The sequence below is a fragment of the Scyliorhinus canicula genome, chromosome 11 (genome assembly GCF_902713615.1).
Source record: "Scyliorhinus canicula chromosome 11, sScyCan1.1, whole genome shotgun sequence".
In the NCBI taxonomy this organism is placed as follows: Eukaryota; Metazoa; Chordata; class Chondrichthyes; order Carcharhiniformes; family Scyliorhinidae; genus Scyliorhinus; species Scyliorhinus canicula.
The window spans coordinates 6,669,181-6,687,751 of NC_052156.1; the positions used below are offsets into that span (position 1 = coordinate 6,669,181).

Sequence of the window (18,571 nt, forward strand, 5' to 3'; positions counted from 1 at the left end):
CAGCCCTCCAAAATGACGCTCTGATCTGCGGGCAAATCCCTCTCAGTGCAAATTGCAAAGTGTTGCTGAATAGCCGGGCAGCGCCATGAAAACCCCGCTAAATATGCCATTCAGCGGCCTTTAACTCAATCCCTCTGAATCATGGTCAACCTCCGCTGTTGAGCCTTTGCCAAAGCTTCTCAGTTTCAAAACCCTTGAAACAATCCCTCTCCTGGTTTGGTTTCACAATGTCCCTCTATCGAGGTCCCAAAGTGTGATGTGACATATTTTGGTTTTTGCAGGTGAAGAACTTTGAAAATGATCCTCTCAATTACCACGGACCTTATAAGATGAAGTTCACAGTCCAGGTTTTACAGGCGGTGGCCAAACTGGAGAAGATTTTGCCCTCCATCACTTGGCCAATGTTGATTTTACATGGTGATGCGGATAAACTGTGTGACATCAGGGGCTCCTTCCTCCTGTACAAGAAGGCTTCCAGCATAGACAAGACATTGAAGGTGATGTTTTATTTCCCTCGGTGTGTAGGGTGACCTGGGATCTTCCCTACAGCCCAGTTGCCGACAGCTATGGGCCCCTTGTACTTGATGGCCAGTAGGCCCTATACCCAGTCTGAGGACAGTGTTAGTAACTCAGTGCTAGTCACCCTCAGGGTCTGCCGGTGATGTCCTGCCCCAGGGTCAATGAAAACCCACATCCTTCCTCCACTCACCTGCTCCATCCCCATGACCCAGCTGCCGGCACTGTTCACTTGTCCAGTCAATCGAATTCACCCCCGTGAAACCTGAAACATAAACAGAAAGCGTTGGGACTTCCGGTGGTGACTTGTAGGTGTAGGTCGCACGGTGGGTGGCTCCTGTTAGAGCTTTTGTTCTTCGGCCCTTTTCTCCCAGATTTGAGGGGGGGAAAAGTTTATCTGATTGATCACTAGAAAAGTTGCGGCAACTAAAGAAGAATACGGGCGGAACGGTGCGGGCGATAGTTTGCCTGAGAGCTTGGGTTCGGTGCGGAGTTCTGTGGGAGGAAAGATCGCGGGAGCTGGCTCGCCGGGTGGGGCTGTGCCCGTTACTGGGTGGGGCTGTGCCCGTTACTGGGTGGGGCTGTGCCCGTTACTGGGTGGGGCTGTGCCCGTTACAGTGGACACGCTGGCTGAGTTGATGACGGTGGAGTTTGAGCGACAGGTCGCCAAACATTTCGATAGGCATCAGAAGGAGATGATGGCATCACTCAAGGCGATGGTGGATGTTACGCTGGCCCCGATAAAGGAGGCTTTGGGGAAGATGCCGATGGCAGTGCGGGGAGCAAGGAGGTGTTGAAGGGGGTGGAGGAGGCATTGTCGCGGCACAGTGACCAGTTCACCTCGGTGGGTGAGGAGCTGTGGAGGGTGGAGGAGAGTTCCAAGGGGTTGAGAGTGGAGGACCCGGAGAACAGGTCACGGTGGCAGAATCTGTGGATTGTGGGATTGCCTGAGGGGCAGGAAGTCTGGAGGCCGACAGAGTACTTGGCGGAGATGTTCAACAAGAATGTTGGGGGAGGAGGAGGAGGACCCCTCCCTCTATGAGCTGGATAGGGCCCATCGGTCAAGGTCAAAGGGGAATGATCCACCAAGAGCATGTGATCATCTGTTTTCATAGTTACCCTGGGAAGGAGAAAGTGTGGAGATGGGCGAATCAGAATCAAGAGGTGAGGTGGGAAGGCGGTGGTATCCAGAAACACCAAGATCTCACGGCGGAGCTGGCAAGGCGGGCGGGCAGCCTTTGGCAGGGCAAAGGCAGCGTTGTACTAGAGCAACGTGCATTTTGGGGCGGTTTACACAGCGAAGCTAAGAGTTACACACAACTCCAGGGACTATTACTTTGAGGTGGCAGACGGGGCTGGGGCGTTTGTGAAGGCTAAAGGACTGGGACTGGATGGAGTTTGGGCTTTGTTTTGCTTCATGTTGTGGTTGGGAGGGGATGGTTCTGGGACATTGGGGTATTATGTTTCTCTTTATTTGGGAGCCCATTATGTTGGGATGTTTGGAAGGACTGAGTGTGGAGGGGCCTTTGTGCTGGTTTTGGGCATGTGGTGGGAGGAGGCCGTGGCAGGGACCACCTCGCTAGCAAATGCAGGTTAACTAGTGAATGGGAGCCATGTTGGAGGAGGGGCCACAGCTCTCAGAACCTGTGAGGGCAACTCTCAATGGGCCTGGGAGGTGCGAATGGTGGGGGATGGGGAGTATGCAAAGGGAGGTGGTTAATTTTTCCATTTGTTTGGGCAGGTAAGGTAGCAAGGATTCAGAAGACGATGCTTCAGGGGGGGGGGGGGGGGGGGGGGTCTGGCCTTTCCAAACCTGTTGTACTATTGTTGGGCGGTGAATGTGGAGAAGGTGCCGGACTGGGGTAGGGAGCTGGAGGCAATGTGGGGGTGAGGATAGAGGTAGGGGGTTTGGAGTTTGCAGGCACTGGCAACGGCGCTGCTCCCGTTCACCAATATTCGGGGAGTCCGGTGGTGGTGACCACGTTCAAGATGTGGAGGCAATTTTGGCAGCGCTTTAAGTTGGGGACAGGCTCGAAGTTGATGCTGATCGAGGGAATCATGGGTTTGAGACAGCGAGGATCAATGCTGGGTTTCGGGGATGGGAGGAACGGGGGTGATGGATTATTTCTAGAAGGATGGCTCACGAGTTTGGAGGAGTTGAAAGAGAAGTTTAGGATTTCACAGGGACAAGGCCTTTAGGTTTAGGCAGGTGAGGGATTTTGTAAAGAAGGTTTACCCGACATTTCCGGTGGCAGTGCCCTCCTCATTGTTGGAGGGGGTTGTTGTCAGTAATCAGGCTGGAGGAGGGGGTGGGGTCACCTTGGCGATTTACGGGGGGATTTTAGAGGAGGTAGGGTGCCGTTGAAGGAGGTCAAGGCCAAGTGGGAGGAGGAGCTGGAGATGGTGTTGGAGGAGGGGTTGTGGTATGAGGTGTTGCGGAGGGTGAATGCATCAACCTCATGCGCAAGGCTGGGGCTGATACAGCTAAAGGTGGTACATAGAACATAGATAATACAGGGCAGAAGGAGGCCAATCGGCCCATTGAGTCTGCACTGACCCACTTAAGCCCTCTTCCACCCTCCTAACCTTTTTGATCACTAAGGGCAATTTATCATGGTCAATGCACCTAAACTGCACATCTTTGGACTGTGGGAGGAAACCGGAGGAAACCCACGCAGACTCGGGGAGAACGTGCAGACTCTGTCCAGACAGTGATCCAGAGGGGAATCGAACCTGGGATCCTAGCGAGGTTAAGCCACAGTGCTATCCACTTGTGCTACCGTGCTGCCCTAGGCAGGGGGCACAGTAGCACAGGGGGCACGGTAGCACAGGGGGACACGGTAGCACAGTGGTTAGCACAGTTGCTTCACAGCTCCAGGGTCCCAGGTTCGATTCTCAGCTTGGGTCACTGTCTGTGCAGAATTTGCCCGTTCTCCCTGTGTCGAAGCTGGGACCCTGGAACTGTGAAGCAACAGTACTAACTACTGTGCCACCCACATGACCCTCCATGACCTTACCCATCCCTTTCCGCAACTTCCTCCAGCCCCACAATCCTTCGAAAACTCAGCATGCCTCCAATTCTGGCCACTTGCACGTCGCCAATGTTTGTTGCTCTGGTGTCCGTCCAAGTGCTGTGTCACAGTGGTTAGCACTGTTGCTTCACAGCGCCAAGGTCCCAGGTTCAATTCCCGGCTTGGGTCACTGTCTGTGCGGAGTCTGCACGTTCTCCCCGTGTCTGCGTGGGTTTCCTCCGGGTGCTCTGGTTTCCTCCCACAGTCCAAAGATGTGCAGGTTAGGTGAATTGGACATTCTGAATTCTCCCTCTGTGTACCCGAACAGGCGCCGGAATGTGGCGACTAGGGGATTTTCACAGTAACTTCATTGCACTGTTAGTGTAAGCCTACTTGTGACAATAATAAAGATTATTATTATTATGTTCTCAGCTGTCTGGGCCCGAGGCTCTGACATTTGCTACCTAAACCCTAAACCACTATAGGTGTCTCACTTCCTTTAATTTGATTCTTATAACTCATTTGGCCAATCTTTTAGTCATCTTTATAAATGAACTGAAAATCGCTTATTGTCACAAGTAGGCTTCAAATGAAGTTACTGTGAAAAGCCCCTAGTCGTCACATTCCGGCGCCTGTTCGGGGAGGCTGGTAGGGGAATTGAACCCGGGCTGCTGGCCTGCCTTGGTCTGCTTTCAAAGCCAGCGATTCAGCCCAGTGTGCAACCAAATTTGTCAGATAACACTCTTTCGATTTTGATTGGATGAGCACAGTTAAGATGATAAATATTCTTAAAGAATTCCTACTACAGGAGCCATTTATTTCCCTATTCACGTATTTTTTAAATGTTATCAAAATATAAACTGACAGTAATCAGTCCTTTTCACCTTGGCTGAAAAACTAGCAGAGGTCTGAGCGAGCCCTGCACTGTTGGTGATGCCATCTTTTGGATGCAATGGTAATTCAAGGCCCACATCTGCCCTCTCAGCTGAATGTAACAGATTCCATGGCACCATTCCAAAGAAGAGCAGGTGAGTTGTCCACCGTGCCTTGGCCAATATTCATCCCCCCACCGACACCTCATTGTCACGTTGCTGTTTTGGGGGTCTTGCAAATTGGCTGTCACCTTTCCTCTGTTACTGAACTACAAAAGCATTCCATTGGCTGTAAAGCACGTTGGGACATTGTTGAGATGATGAAAGATGTCACGGGAATGCCGGTTTTCTGTTTCTTTCACCAGCATGCGGAATTCCAATGCTCAATGGTTTCATTGATCTGTGTTTGATTTAGTCTGCTGGCTGCTCTGTGTTTCCTGTGCTTGATTGATTAGGCTGGATGTAGCCTCTGAAAGCTAAAGTAAATGGAAGCTTTTACAAACACTCGGGAAACCTGAGCTGCAAACGTGTGTGTAAAAATCCTGTGGTTGCTGAGATATTTAAAAGTACTGTAAATAACCCTGATCGAGACTAAGAACATTTTCCACTTCTGCATTGATCAGCGGTAAATCAGATACATAAAAGTAAACAACAAACTGGTGACTACGCAATAGGATAATTCTAAGGTCAGAGAGTTATATTAATGCCAAAGCAAAATATCACAGCGGCTGAAATTAAGACAGATAATGCTGGAAATTCTCAGCAGATCTGGCAGCATCTGTTCACAGAGAATTAGAGTTAACGGTTCAGGTCGATGGCCTTCCACCAGAACAGATTTCCAGCATCCATGGTATTTTGCTATTATATTAGTATTTCATTGACTGCACCATCCCTTCTGGGAATGCCCACTTGAAGAAGTTCTGTTCTTCCCTCCAGTCAGAATTCCACTTGACTCTTTGACCTGTAATAATGCCGGTCCTTAGTGATGCTATTTAATCTCCCCCCCTCCCTTCTGAATTTCTTTCAGATCTTCAGTAAGTGTTTCCACCAGCTCCATCGAGAAGTACCGAGGGTCCAGGGAGAAGTGTATGCATTGATTGGAAAGTGGATCGATGAGAGATTACCACCACTCGAACAATGAGTCAAATTTTGAATGTGGAAAGTTTACAAAGGAACCAGTTTAATTTATACTGTACGTGTTCGGGTGGGTGGGTGGGGGGGTGGGGAGGGGGGGGGGGTGGGGGGTGGGGGGGGGTGGTTGGAGTAAGACCAAATTCAAACCGTCTAATTAACAAATGAAAAGCATTTTTTTTTTTTTGGAAAAAGAAAACAATGTTAAAATAAGCATCTGTTCAGCGACTGTTTCCCAATCAAAACTTTAAAACAAAATCAGGCCCAACCATGTCATTGAAAGCTGTGAATGGATTGATTTCTCTATTATTTCTGTCTGTGGAGAAACGCTTCTCCTGATTGCGATCAATGTTTTTCAATCCCAGTCTGTGACTTTACCGTCTGTTCTTACCCTGAGCCACAGAGCTCCCTCGCTCTCTGCTAAGTTCACTGTTGGCGAATGGTTTATGCAGTCAAAATCATGGAATGCATTGCTGCAAACACACATAATACAACTGAGTAAATATCTGGACCGTCTTCCAGTGCACATGATTCCCCCCCCCCCCCTAAGCACTTTCATACCTTTAAAATTCAGTATCAAATTTACAGGAGAACTATTGATTTGATTTGTGCTGTCATACATCTATGATCCTCATAAGGTGTGTTCATCACAGACTTCGCACCCTACGATTACTGGTTTGCATGTCAACGGAAGTTTCATCATTTTTAATACCTCCACCACATCTCCCTTTGCCTTTTCCACTATAAGGAGTATTCCAGCCTCTCCAGGGATTTAGCTAAAGTGGGACATGAATTTGATTATCGGACCTACTGGGTTTGGGGGGGGGGGGGGGAGATGGGGAGATCCGATCGCCATTTGACATCCCAGAGATGGGAAAGCTCTGGGAGGCCTTCCACTCAAGTCCATGAGTTGGTGCTTTCATGGATAAGGGGGAGACTCTTCTCTAGTCCCCAAATCCCGACAACCCCACAATAATAAACAAAAGGAACTGGAATTCAGTCACTGGGATTCAGTCAGTGCCCTGGATCTTACAATCACATTCGCCCCAGGCAGGCAACATCGAGACAGGGAGGCAATGATTGGGAAGAGGGGGTAAAATGACCAAAAAATATGCTTTATTTGCAAATTGGTTTTATCGTGCAATGGCGCATATTTTGATTGACCCAGAAAGAACTATGTTTGAATCAACACTTTAAAGTATTTCTTGTATTGACATTGTAAATATTGCAAAGATGTCTCCTGTACTGTGTTGATGCACACCATTAAACACACACAAATTGACTCATAATTCTGATTTGTTTCACATTTAGAATGAGCTGCATCCACTGCCATCAGTGTCTGTATGTTATTGAGGTCAGAGTTTTAAAAATTCATTCATAGAGTGTCTGCCTTGCCTGTAAGGCCGACATTTAAATTGACAAATGCTGTCACACTGTCTGAGGTTTTGCAGCATTTTTCTGTTTTTAGTTTTGGTCATTTCACAACACCTGCGGTCACATTGTCAGCCAGCGGATTCTCTTCCCTAAATGGCATTATTGAACCAGATGGGCTTTTACAAAGCAAAGGCATTAGTGTCAATGTCACCAGTACGGGCGGCACGGTAGCACAGTGGTTAGCACTGTTGCTTCACGGCGCCAGGGTCCCGGGTTCGATTCCCGGCTTGGGTCACTGTCTGTGCAGAGTCTGCACGTTCTCCCCGTGTCTGCGTGGGTTTCCTCTGGGTGCTCCGGTTTCCTCCCACAGTCCAAAGACGTGCTTGTTAGGTGAATTGGACATTCTGAATTCTCCCTCTGTGTACCCGAACAGGTGCTGGAATGTGGCGACTAGGGGCTTTTCACAGTAACTTCATTGAAATGAAATGGAAATTGCTTATTGTCACGAGTAGGCTTAAAATGAAGTTACTGTGAAAAGCCCCTAGTCGCCACATTCCGGCGCCTGTTCGGGGAGGCTGGTACGGGAATTGAACAGTGCTGCTGGCCTGCCTTGGTCTGCTTTCAAAGCCAGCGATTTAGCCCTGTGCTAAACAGCCCCAGACAGTGTTAATGTAAGCCGACTTGTGACAATAATATTACCGATTCATTCCAGATTTTATTAGTTAACTGGATTTGAATCCTCCAGTTCCTGTGGTGGGATCTAAACTCGTCTCACCCAGAATCATTAGTCCAGGCCTGCTGATTGCTAGTTCAATACTTTAACCCCGATTCCAAAGCTGAAGGAGCTGAAGAGCTTTTACTTTCGTTCCCACTCTACTCAAAACTTAAAATGCCAACTTGACTGAAGTTGGTCAGATTCTATAGAAGTGGTCTGAAGCTGTGGGGTCAAACCATACTACAGGGGTGAGCCAAGCACGCGGGCTTTGTGAATGCCAAATTATACTGGGCGGGATTCTCTAGTCCGTTAGCCACCTGTTTCTCGGCAGCGCGACGTTCACTGACAGCGGGGTTCTCTGCTACCGCTACTTATCAACGGGATGTCCCATTGTAGCCACCCAACGTCGCTTGGAAACCTGGGGGCGGGAGTGCCCTTCCGGCGGGAACAAAAACAGCTGATAATTCCGGCCAGTTAGGACGAACCAATTAAACTAATTTAACAAATTAAGGGACAAAATATAAAAGGCAGCCCCTGGAAGGGACACTGCATCGATTCTACATCCTAGGTGTACCAGGTCAGGACATAGTCAGCTTTTGTTAAGAGGAAATATGGAACAAAATATTAAAGACTGATTTTTCATTGGTTATTATGGTTGCACAAGGACAGACCTGGAGTATAGCAGATAGCATTCATTTAAAGAGGTAAAAATCTGAATTTTGGAGTAGTAATGACAGCATCTGCCAACATTGCTCTCCGGAAACTGGCAACACCTTCTGGAGTTTGCACATGAGCAGTTAAACATGGAAATACAGGTGTTGCTGTCAGCACAGTAGCACAGTGATTAGCACAGTTGCTTCACAGCTGGAGGGTCCCAGGTTCGATTCCCGGCTTGGGTCACTGCGTGGAGTCTGCACGTTCTCCCCATGTCTGCGTGGGTTTCCTCCGGGTGCTCCGGTTTCCTCCCACAGTCCAAAGACATGCAGGTTGGGTGGATTGGCCATGATAAATTGCCCTTAGTGACCAAAAAGGGTAGGTGGGGTTACTGGGTTACGGGGACAGGGTGGAGGTGTGGGCCTAAGTAGGGTGCTCTTTCCAAGAGCCGGTGCAGACCCGATGGGCCGAATGGCATACTTCTGCACTGTAAATTCTATGATCTATGATCACCACTTCATTATTTTCCAGAGGATGTGCTGTTAAAGTCCCTCCAGAATGAGATCAATTAGAAATCACTGGGCGGATGCAAACTTCTATTCACTGCAAATCCTTTGAAAGAATTACACCCTTGTTGAAATGAAAATTGGAATGAAAATTGCTTATTGTCACAAGTAGGCTTCAATGAAGTTACTGTGAAAAGCCCCTAGTCGGCACATTCCGGCGCCTGTTCGGGGAGGCTGGTACGGGAATTGAACCCGCGTTGCTGTCCTGCATTGGTCTGCTTTAAAAGCCAGCGATTTAGCCCTGTGCTAGAAACTGGGATTTTTTGAACAAATTACGAATTTAATAATCACTGCTGAGCAGCCCATAAATCCCTGAAAAATCTATTCTCTATTTGTTGACGGCCAGGTTTCTCCATTTTGATAACAATTCACATTTTAAAGTGATTATTTTCAGATTTGTTTACATTTAAATCCCATGTGCACGACTAATGTGTCTCTCTGTAAAACTTTAATTAATAGGGAAAGTTACTGGAGAATTTTAAATCTTGTTTTGCTGCCCGTGAAAATACTTCACTCTGATTGGCTATTTACTCTACTTCATTACATCACTGTCCGCACACTTTGGGCCTCCTTGATCTGATGCCAAATTTAAACTGATTGTCCCGGCCACAGAGATCACCAGGTTTTTGTGGGCAGTTTTCTTCGAGCATAATGGTGAAATCCGGGTCATGTTAAGTCTGTCACGGAAACATTCGGGAGTAATCGGGTGAGGGTAGGGTTTGTGTTAAGGATGTACTGGGGAGAGGTAAGACTTCAATGTTACAGACAGTAAATGGACACTTGTGTGGAATGAAATGAAATGAATGAATGAAAATCGCTTATTGTCACGAGTAGGCTTCAAATGAAGTTACTGTGAAAAGCCCCTAGTCGCCACATTCCGGCGCCTGTTCGGGGAGGCTGTTACGGGAATCGAACCGTGCATGCTGGCCTGCTTGGTCTGCTTTCAAAGCCAGCGATTTAGCCCAGTGTGCTAAACAGCCCCATGTCCATTGTGTAATAAACATTTAAAGATTTCACAGACATATTATAAACTCCTAACGTTAGCTCCATCAACAGCCGAGACAGAACAGGATGACACATGGCAACCATATTTATCCTATACTATGAAAGCTATGTATATTTCAAAAGGATGTTCCAGAAAGCAGCCTTGATTTAATTTAGCTGAGGATGGTCTAATTACTGGAACCCAAACTGCCTTTTAAAATTGATTTTGTTCGACAAATATAATCATCAGGCAAAGATTCAGACACTGACTGAGTAAATAATATCAATGTTTATTGATTATAAGCACACTTCCAACATCAGTGCAATCAAAGAATCAAAAAATTAGCAGAAACTTATTACATAAGAACATAAGAACTAGGAGCAGGAGTCGGCCATCCGGCCCCTCGAGCCTGCTCCGGCATTCAATGAGATCATGGCTGATCTTTTGTGGACTCAGCTCCACTTTCCAGCCCGAACACCATAACCCTTAATCCCTTCATTCTTCAAAAAAACTATCTATCTTTATCTTGAAAACATTTCATGCAGGAGCCTCAACTGCTTCACTGGGCAGGGAATTCCATAGATTCACAATGCTTTGGGTGAAGAAGTTCCTCCTAAACTCAGTCCGAAGAGGAACTTCTTCAATCCTGAACCAGACCCCCAAGAGTGGCAAGGATACTGGGCAGAAACCCCGATATTTCATTTTAATTTTGTAAAACTGTGAGGCAAGGACAATTGTTTCAGGAGTGATTTCACACTCAAATAGGGATCTGGGCCGGGATTCTCCCCTACAGGCGGGGCGGGGGTCCCGGCGTGTTGGAGTGGCGTGAACCACTCCGGTGTGGGCCCGCCCCATAAAGGTGCGGAACTCTCCGCACCTTTAGGGGCCAAGCCCTCACATTGAGGGGCTAGGCCCACGCCGGAGTGGTTCCCACTCCGCCGGCTGGCGTAGACGGCCTTTGGCGCCACGCCAGCCGGGGCCGAATGGACTTCGCCGGCCAGCGTAAGTCCGCGCATGCGCCGGAGCGGCAGCGGTTGCTGAAGTCATCCCCGTGCATGCGCAGGGGAGGGGGTCTCTTCCGCCTCCGCCATGGTGAAGACCATGGCGAAGGTGGAAGAAAAAGAGTGCCCCCACGGCACAGGCCCACCCGCCGATCGGTGGGCCCCGATTGCGGGCCAGGCCACCGTGGGGGCACCCCCCCGGGGTCAGATCACCCCGCACCCCAGCCCCAGGACCCCGGCGCCCGCCCGCGCCGCCAATCCCACCAGTAAGGTAGGTGGTTTAATCCACGCCGGCAGGAGAGGCTTGTCAGCGGCGGGACTTTGGCCCATCGCGGGCCGGAGAATTGCTGCTGGGGGCCAGCCGACTGGCGCGGCGTGATTCCCACCCCCGCCGAATCTCGGGTGGCGGAGAATTCGGGACACGGTGGGGGCGGGATTGACGCCGGCCCCGGGCGATTTTCCGACCCGGCGGGGGGGTCGGAGAATCTCGCCCCTGGTATATTAAAAAAACATTACTAACATAGTATTAAAATCTTTAACATCACACCAGAAAATACAATTACGTTGATGCCTTTTATTTCCCAGCTGGAAGCGCACTTTGATAACCTCATAAGAATGTTAACAGAAAAATGCAGAAATGAGACAAATCGACTTCTCATTCACTATTAATTGTTAATTACTAATCCTTCAATTACCCAGGTAATTGAAGTATTTCCATCCAATGAAATGATCAACTGGTCGTGATGACTACCTCCCAGTGCTGTGCTTTTAGATTCGCAACACCAAAATGGTTTCTTTTCTGTTCACTTGTTCGTTTAAAAATGAACATGGTAGTTCTTTGCAGGTTTCAGGTTTTTATGGCCAAGTTAAATAAAATCTAAACATCTAAACTTACTGATGTGTCGGGCAGGTTGATTCGATGTGGGCTGCACTTAATGCAGTGAAGCTAGAAACAGACGTCTAACACTGGAGAATATCCAACACGGTTTTATTCAACCTTAGAACTAATATACATATTCAGCTGTGGGTCGACACTATACTGAACTGACTGGAGACCTTGTACTAGCCTGACCAGACTTACTAGCGACCGCATGGTGTTTGCACTGGCTATGCTCACGAGCTCTGACTGTCTCAGTGGCTGGATCCCGAGAGAGCGGAAAACCTGGTGCCCTCTGGCTTTATAATGGTAGTGTCCTGTCTGGTGATTGGCTGCTGTGTTCTGTGCGCTTACTGGTCATCCTGTGTGTCCATCATATACAGGAGTGGATATTATGACACTTACATCGGTGAGAGCTGGGGAGGTGGTGGCTTTAATAAGGACACGGAGTCCTCACCAAGTAAGGGAATCAAACTTGGGTTATTTTCTGAATGTTATCATGATGCCGACGGTAGAAGGGGAGGCGGAGACAGTGGTAGCATTAGACACGGAGAAGGCCTTTGATAGGGTTGAGTGGGGGTATCTGTGGGAGGTGCTGGAAAGGTTTGGGTTCGGGGAGGGGTTTGTCAGTTGGGTGAGGCTGTTCTACGAGGCCCCGATGGGGAGCGTGGCCACGAATAGGAGGAGGTCGGAGTACTTTCGGCTGTACCGGGGGACGAGACAGGGGTGTCCCCTGTCCCCCTTGCTCATTGCATTGGCAATTGAGGCCCTGGCCATGGCGTTGAGTGATTCGAGGAATTGGAGGGGCCTGGTGCGGGGTGGGGAGGAACACCGAGTGTCATTATACGCAGATGACTTGTTGCTATATGTGGCGGACCCAGTGGGGGGAATGCCGGAGGTGAAGACGATCCTTAGGGAATTTGGGGACTTCTCGGGGTACAAGCTCAACCTGGGTAAGAGTGAACTGTTCGTCGTGCACCCGGGGGATCAAGAGGAGGCGATTGGTAGGCTACCACTGAAAAGGGCAGGGAGGAGCTTTCGTAACCTGGGAGTCCAGGTGGCTAGGAGCTGGGGGGCCCTTCACAAACTTAACCTCACTAGGCTGGTGGAGCAAATGGAGGAGGAGTTTAAAAGATGGGACATGTTGTCGCTGGCGGGCAGGGTGCAGTCCGTCAAGATGACGGTGCTCCCGAGGTTTTTGTTCCTGTTCCAGTGCCTCCCCATCCTTATCCCGAAGGCCTTTTTTAGGAGGGTCAATAGGAGTATTACGGGATTTGTATGGGCGCATGGGACTCCGAGGGTGAGAAGGATGTTTTTGGAGCGGGGCAGGGAAGGGGGGGGAGGGCTGGCGTTGCCCAACCTCTGTGGGTACTATTGGGCTGCCAACGCAGCGATGGTGCGTAAGTGGGTAATGGACGGGGCAGGGGCAGCATGGAAGAGGATGGAGATGGCGTCCTGCGTGGACATGAGCCTGAAGGCGCTGGTAACGGCGCCGTTGCCGCTCCCTCCAATGAAGTATACCACGAGCCCGGTGGTGGCGGCTACCCTCAAAATTTGGGGGCAATGGAGACGGCATAGGGGGGAGGTGGGGTGCTCGATGGAGTCCCCGATACGGGGGAACCACCGGTTTGTTCCAGGGAGCATCAATGGTGGGTTTCTTAGCTGGCATAGGGTAGGTATTAGGAGGTTGAGGGACCTGTTTGTGGAGGGGAGGTTTGCGAGCCTGGGTGAGTTAGAGGGGAAGTTTGGGTTCCCCCCGGGGAACATGTTTAGGTATAGGCAGGTTAGGGCGTTTGCCAGGCGGCAGGTGGAGGGGTTCCCTCTGCTGCCCCCACTTGGGTACGGGACAGGGTGCTCTCGGGGGTGTGGGTTGGAGGGGGGAGGATTTCGGACGTGTACCACGTCATGCAGGAGGTGGATGAGGCCTCGGTGGAGGAGCTGAAGGGTAAATGGGAGGAGGAGCTGGGTGAGGAGATTGAGGAGGGGACGTGGGCGGATGCCCTGGAGAGAGTGAATTCCTCTTCCTGTGCGAGGCTTAGCCTCATACACTTCAAGGTGCTGCACAGGGCCCACATGACCGGGACGAGGATGAGTAAGTTTTTCGGGGGCGAAGACAGCTGCGCTAGGTGATCGGGGAACCCAGTGTACCACGCCCATATGTTTTGGGCGTGCCCAGCGCTGGGGGAATTTTGGAAAGGGGTAGCAAGGACGGTGACGAGGGTGGTAGGATCCAGGATCAAGCCAGGCTGGGGACTCGCAATTTGTGGGGTTGCAGTGGAGCCAGGAGTGCAGGAGGCGAAAGAGGCCGGTGTTCTGGCCTTTGCGTCCCTAGTAGCCCGGTGGAGGATCTTGCTCCAATGGAAGGATGCGGGGCCCCCAAGCGTGGAGGCCTGGATCAATGATATGGCGGGGTTCATTAAATTGGAGAAGGTGAAATTTGCCCTGAGGGGATCAGTACAAGGGTTCTTTAGGCGGTGGCAGCCTTTCCTGGACTTCCTGGCGGAACGGTAGGGAAATAGGCCGATAGCAGCAGCAACCCGGGGGGGGGGGGGGGGGGGGGGGGGGCGGGGGGTTTGTTTCGGGGGAGGGGAGAAATGTGTACATGTGTTTATTGAATATGCCGGGTGCTTATCTATTTCTTCTTTTTGTAAGTTACTGGCGGGGGGGGGGGTTTGTTTTTGGGGTTATTGGGTTATTTCTTTTTGTTGTTGTTAATACGGTTTTCTTGCTGTTATTTTATGTTTTTGATATGTTTTTGAAAATCTTAATAAAAATTTTTTTTTTTTTAAACTTGGGTTTATTTACAGTCATATACAAAGGTAGATCCCTACCTGGTGTCTCCTCGGTCGCTGCCTCCATTCCAGCTGAATGGAGTTACCCCGCCCCTTAGCAGGGGAGCTCGTTCACCGCGAGGACCACGGGGAAGACAATCAATCTCACCCCCTATATCCGGTGCAAAATATTACATTCCCACCCCCCCAAAGTCCGAAGACACGCCCGACGAGGTGGAGTAGGAGGAGCCTGTGAAGGATACTCTTTGGCTCTGGTGAAACGCTGGGTCCCTGAAGCACCGGATCAGGCTGCGTAGACCTCGAAGGGGAACATCGTCTCCATCAGGAACGCCATGGCGGACGATCGGCAGGAGACGGCTGAGCCGTTGAATCTGCATCTGAGACCTCAGACGTCTGCGTCTCCAGATCTGTATCCAGAGATACAGCGCTGGGCATGTCGGTGTCGACACAGACCGGAGACGTCACAGCAGTCAGGTTCAGCAATGGAGTTGGAGGATCCAGGACAGGATTCTGCTGAGGAATCTCACAAAGGACCAACCTCCGCGAGTGAATATGATCCTAATGCTGTTACATCAGTTTCCCTCGGACCCGACCTTAGAGACTGGTTCTGTTTGATGAGCGACAATCACAGGGAGGCAACGAGCACCGTCAGTGAAGTTACAAACAAAACCGTGTCATCCCCTGTAAGCATCGAGGAGGTCGATGTCGAACCAGCTAATGCCCTTGTAACTCCTGGTTACGGTGTACCTTTGTGACGATGTCTGGGAGGAGCAACTAAGTCGATGACCCATGAGCTTCTCAGCGGGGCCACCCCAGTGATGTACCATCGATTGTACGCGAGGCGAGTGATTTACCAAAGTCCGGCTTTAATAGACTAGAACACAGCTCTGCTATCGTCTACAATGGAAAGGACGATCGTCAGGCGTCTGACCATTTATACCTCGTTAATAGAGGCGTGGTTAACTCAGCCTCTCGGCCAATCGGTTGAGAGGCACATGACCGACCAGGGCCAATGGTAAGCCGACGTTCTGGCCCAATGGCAGACAGGTATGCAGATCATATCACCACACCCAGTTACTGCGATTACTGCCCGAAGAGTGATCCTGTACAAGAACAAAAAACCTGGCAGCTTGGTGCCCATCGAGCCGGACGTCTGCTTCTTCAGCGCCCATTTAACTGTCTGCCCGGCCCTCTGTGCCAGCCCATTGGGTGCCGGATGGTATGAGGCAGTGCGGACATTCTGAATCCTGTTGCCTTGATGAAAGTGGCAAATTCTGCACTCGTGAAAAGGGCCTTTGTGACCGCCCCCTGGATTCCATGGGTCGAGAAAGCAATGCCCAATTACCCTTCGCGATTCGAATATTCCCAGACCAGTCCCGTGAACTCCCACCACCTGACTACCCTCCCAACACAAGCCTGGCTACCCCTTAACCCAACTACCCACCTATCACCACCGTCCCCATCCCACCAAACCTGCCACTTACCCATCTTACCTCACCCACCCTGCCCATTCCTGCATTCCCCCATTCGATAACACTTCAAATGACCTGACAGCGTCCATTGCTCTGAAAGGGGAATCAGTCCCCCCCCCCCCCCACCTCCTCTACCCCCACCCTGGACAAGGATACCGTGCAGCAACAAAGCTCTTCGCCCGACTGTACACTCCGCATTTCTGGAGAAGCTTCGGAGGATCAGGAACAATGCGCCAGGGCTCAGGAGAGTATCGTCACAGCAACATTCCGACGATGATTCGCACTTTGTAGACAATCCAGGGCATCACCGCAATACAAGCTCACTCTTTCTATTGAGATTCCACGGCATTCCACTGAACAACATTACCTGGAACCTGGTAATAAAAGCTTTTAAAATGTATTGGTCCTAATTCACACCTTAATGACGTGCGTCCAACACTTACACAGTAATAGGGGAATGTGAGTGCCTCTCCCACCTGTTCAAAAACCCAGGTAGTCCCGTGGTGTCACCACAACACACACCTGTGCCTCAATGTAACAGAATGCCCATCTCACTGCCTTTCCTCCCCTGGTTCCGGTTCCACAAGTACCATTTTCCTGTCGTTTCCTTTGCAATTCCTGCTGCCGTGTGATAGTGTATGTGCCGGCCGGATACACTGACTTGACTTTGTTTGGAGATTCTCGACAAATGTACTGAGCGGGGCAGCACGGTAGCACAGTGGTTAGCACAATTGCTTCACAGCTCCAGGGTCCCAGGTTCGATTCCCGGCTTGGGTCACTGTCTGTGCGGAGTCTGCACGTTCTCCCCGTGTCCGCGTGGGTTTCCTCCGGGTGCTCCGGTTTCCTCCCACAGTCCAAAGATGTGCAGGTTAGGTGGATTGGCCGTGCTAAATTGCCCTTGGTATATCCAAAATTGCCCTTAGTGTTGGGTGGGGTTACTGGTTTATGGGGATAGGGTGGAGGTGTGGGCTTGGGTAGGGTGCTCTTTCCAAGAGCCGGTGCGGACTCGATGGGCCGAATGGCCTCCTTCTGCATTGTAAATTCTATGAAATTGTAAATGTTGGGCCTTTTAGAGGAATGATCTGTTTCCGTGTTCCTAGTGAATTAAATGTTTTATTGCAATGATTTGCATTTGTTTTTTTAAAATAAATTTAGAGTACCCATTTATTTTTTTCCCAATTAAGGGACAATTTAGCGTGGCCAATCCTATCTACCCTGCACATCTTTGGGTTGTGGGGGTGAAACCCACGCAGACACGGGGAGAATGCGCAAACTCCACACAGACACTGACCCAGGACTGGGATTCGAACCCGGGTCCTCAGCGCCGTAGTCCCAGTGCTAACCACTGCGCCACGCGCCACCCCTCGATTTGCATTTGTTTAGCACCTTTGATGTACCCAGATATCAAAACTAACGTGTATCTTCCTTTCGATAATTTGACCAGGATGAAATCCTTGCTCCCATTCCGTGTGTCCTGGGAATTAATTGAAGAGTGAGTATGAAGTGGTGCAGTGCTCACATCATTATGATGCTTCTGCATTCTAGTACAGTGATAAAACTAGATGGGATTGAGTATCTTACATTGAGGACGTTGAGATTGCCTGTAGCGAGTACCGACATGTTCTCAGTCAGATGTTGCTGAGAGTTGGTCAGTATTTGTTTAAGGACATGTTTCAGCTGCTCCCCTGAATTTGATGCAGAACCCAAACTATATAGGCCATCAGCTGCTCTGGCTGCTGTCAATTTGAATCATTTATTTCACAGGCAGCTATAACTTGGGTTGCAACCTAACAGAAAGTTTCTAAGTGTGGTAGCAAACAGGAACGGCTGGGTGTTTGCCGATGGCTGACCCAGCAAGGCCGTCACTGGTATCTAACGTTAATTAGGGCGCTTAGTGGTGTCCCTTAGGCTTCCCGCCAGAAAAGACGGTCCAGCTGGCTCACTTACCTGGACCGCTCAGCCGATCCCCGCTAATAAAGGGGAGCAGCACTTAAACCGATCCCACACAACAAACCTCAGACGGCACACAGCCATGCCACCGTGTATATGTACAGCTCACAATGTCCCCACAGGAGAGGTTGGTGCAGAACTAACGGGAAAGTGCCCAGACGGGCGACAGGATGTCAGACATCAGATTCCTCAGCCCCCTTGAGGAACGGGCCCTGGAGGCCGTGGGGGTGGCCAGGGACAGAACGGTCACCGATGTTGAGATTGGCCTGTGCTGCAGAGGTGAAGATCCACCAGCCCCTAACCAGATGTCCTGTCACACGTTAGTTTTTCATGCCAGACACAATGGTCCTTCTCTCTTACTGACCACATGTCCGTTCTCCCGCAGGATCCCCATCCAATGGTGTCAGCCTAGAGAAAACACCTCAGAGGAAAGCTCCAGGCCACCACAAAGCCGGCGACCCTCTGGGGGGTCTACTGCAGGGCACCACCAGAGCGGTCCAGACATTTTAAGCAGTCTGATGCATCGCCCAATGACAGCATGGATGGCCAACTGGGCCTCTCGTTGTATCGGGTCACCACATCAGTCACCAGCCTCCATACTGGCATCATTAGCCAAGTCCTAAGCGGGCATCCGTAATCCCCCCACGAGCCAGTT

At 50.3% G+C, this 18,571-nt stretch overlaps 1 protein-coding gene across 2 annotated transcripts in view; it reads left to right on the forward strand.

The window, feature by feature from the left end:
• Positions 1 to 5,597, forward strand: part of LOC119973950 (monoglyceride lipase-like) — a 52,626-nt gene extending 47,029 nt beyond the window's left edge. For both annotated transcript variants that reach the window (XM_038812635.1, XM_038812636.1), the window contains 2 exons: positions 282 to 497; positions 5,427 to 5,597. In XM_038812635.1, coding sequence (XP_038668563.1) covers positions 282 to 497; positions 5,427 to 5,540 — 330 coding nt within the window. In that variant the 3' untranslated portion in view covers positions 5,541 to 5,597. The remainder of the gene's footprint in view (positions 1 to 281; positions 498 to 5,426) is intronic.
• The last annotated feature ends 12,974 nt before the right edge of the window (positions 5,598 to 18,571 follow it).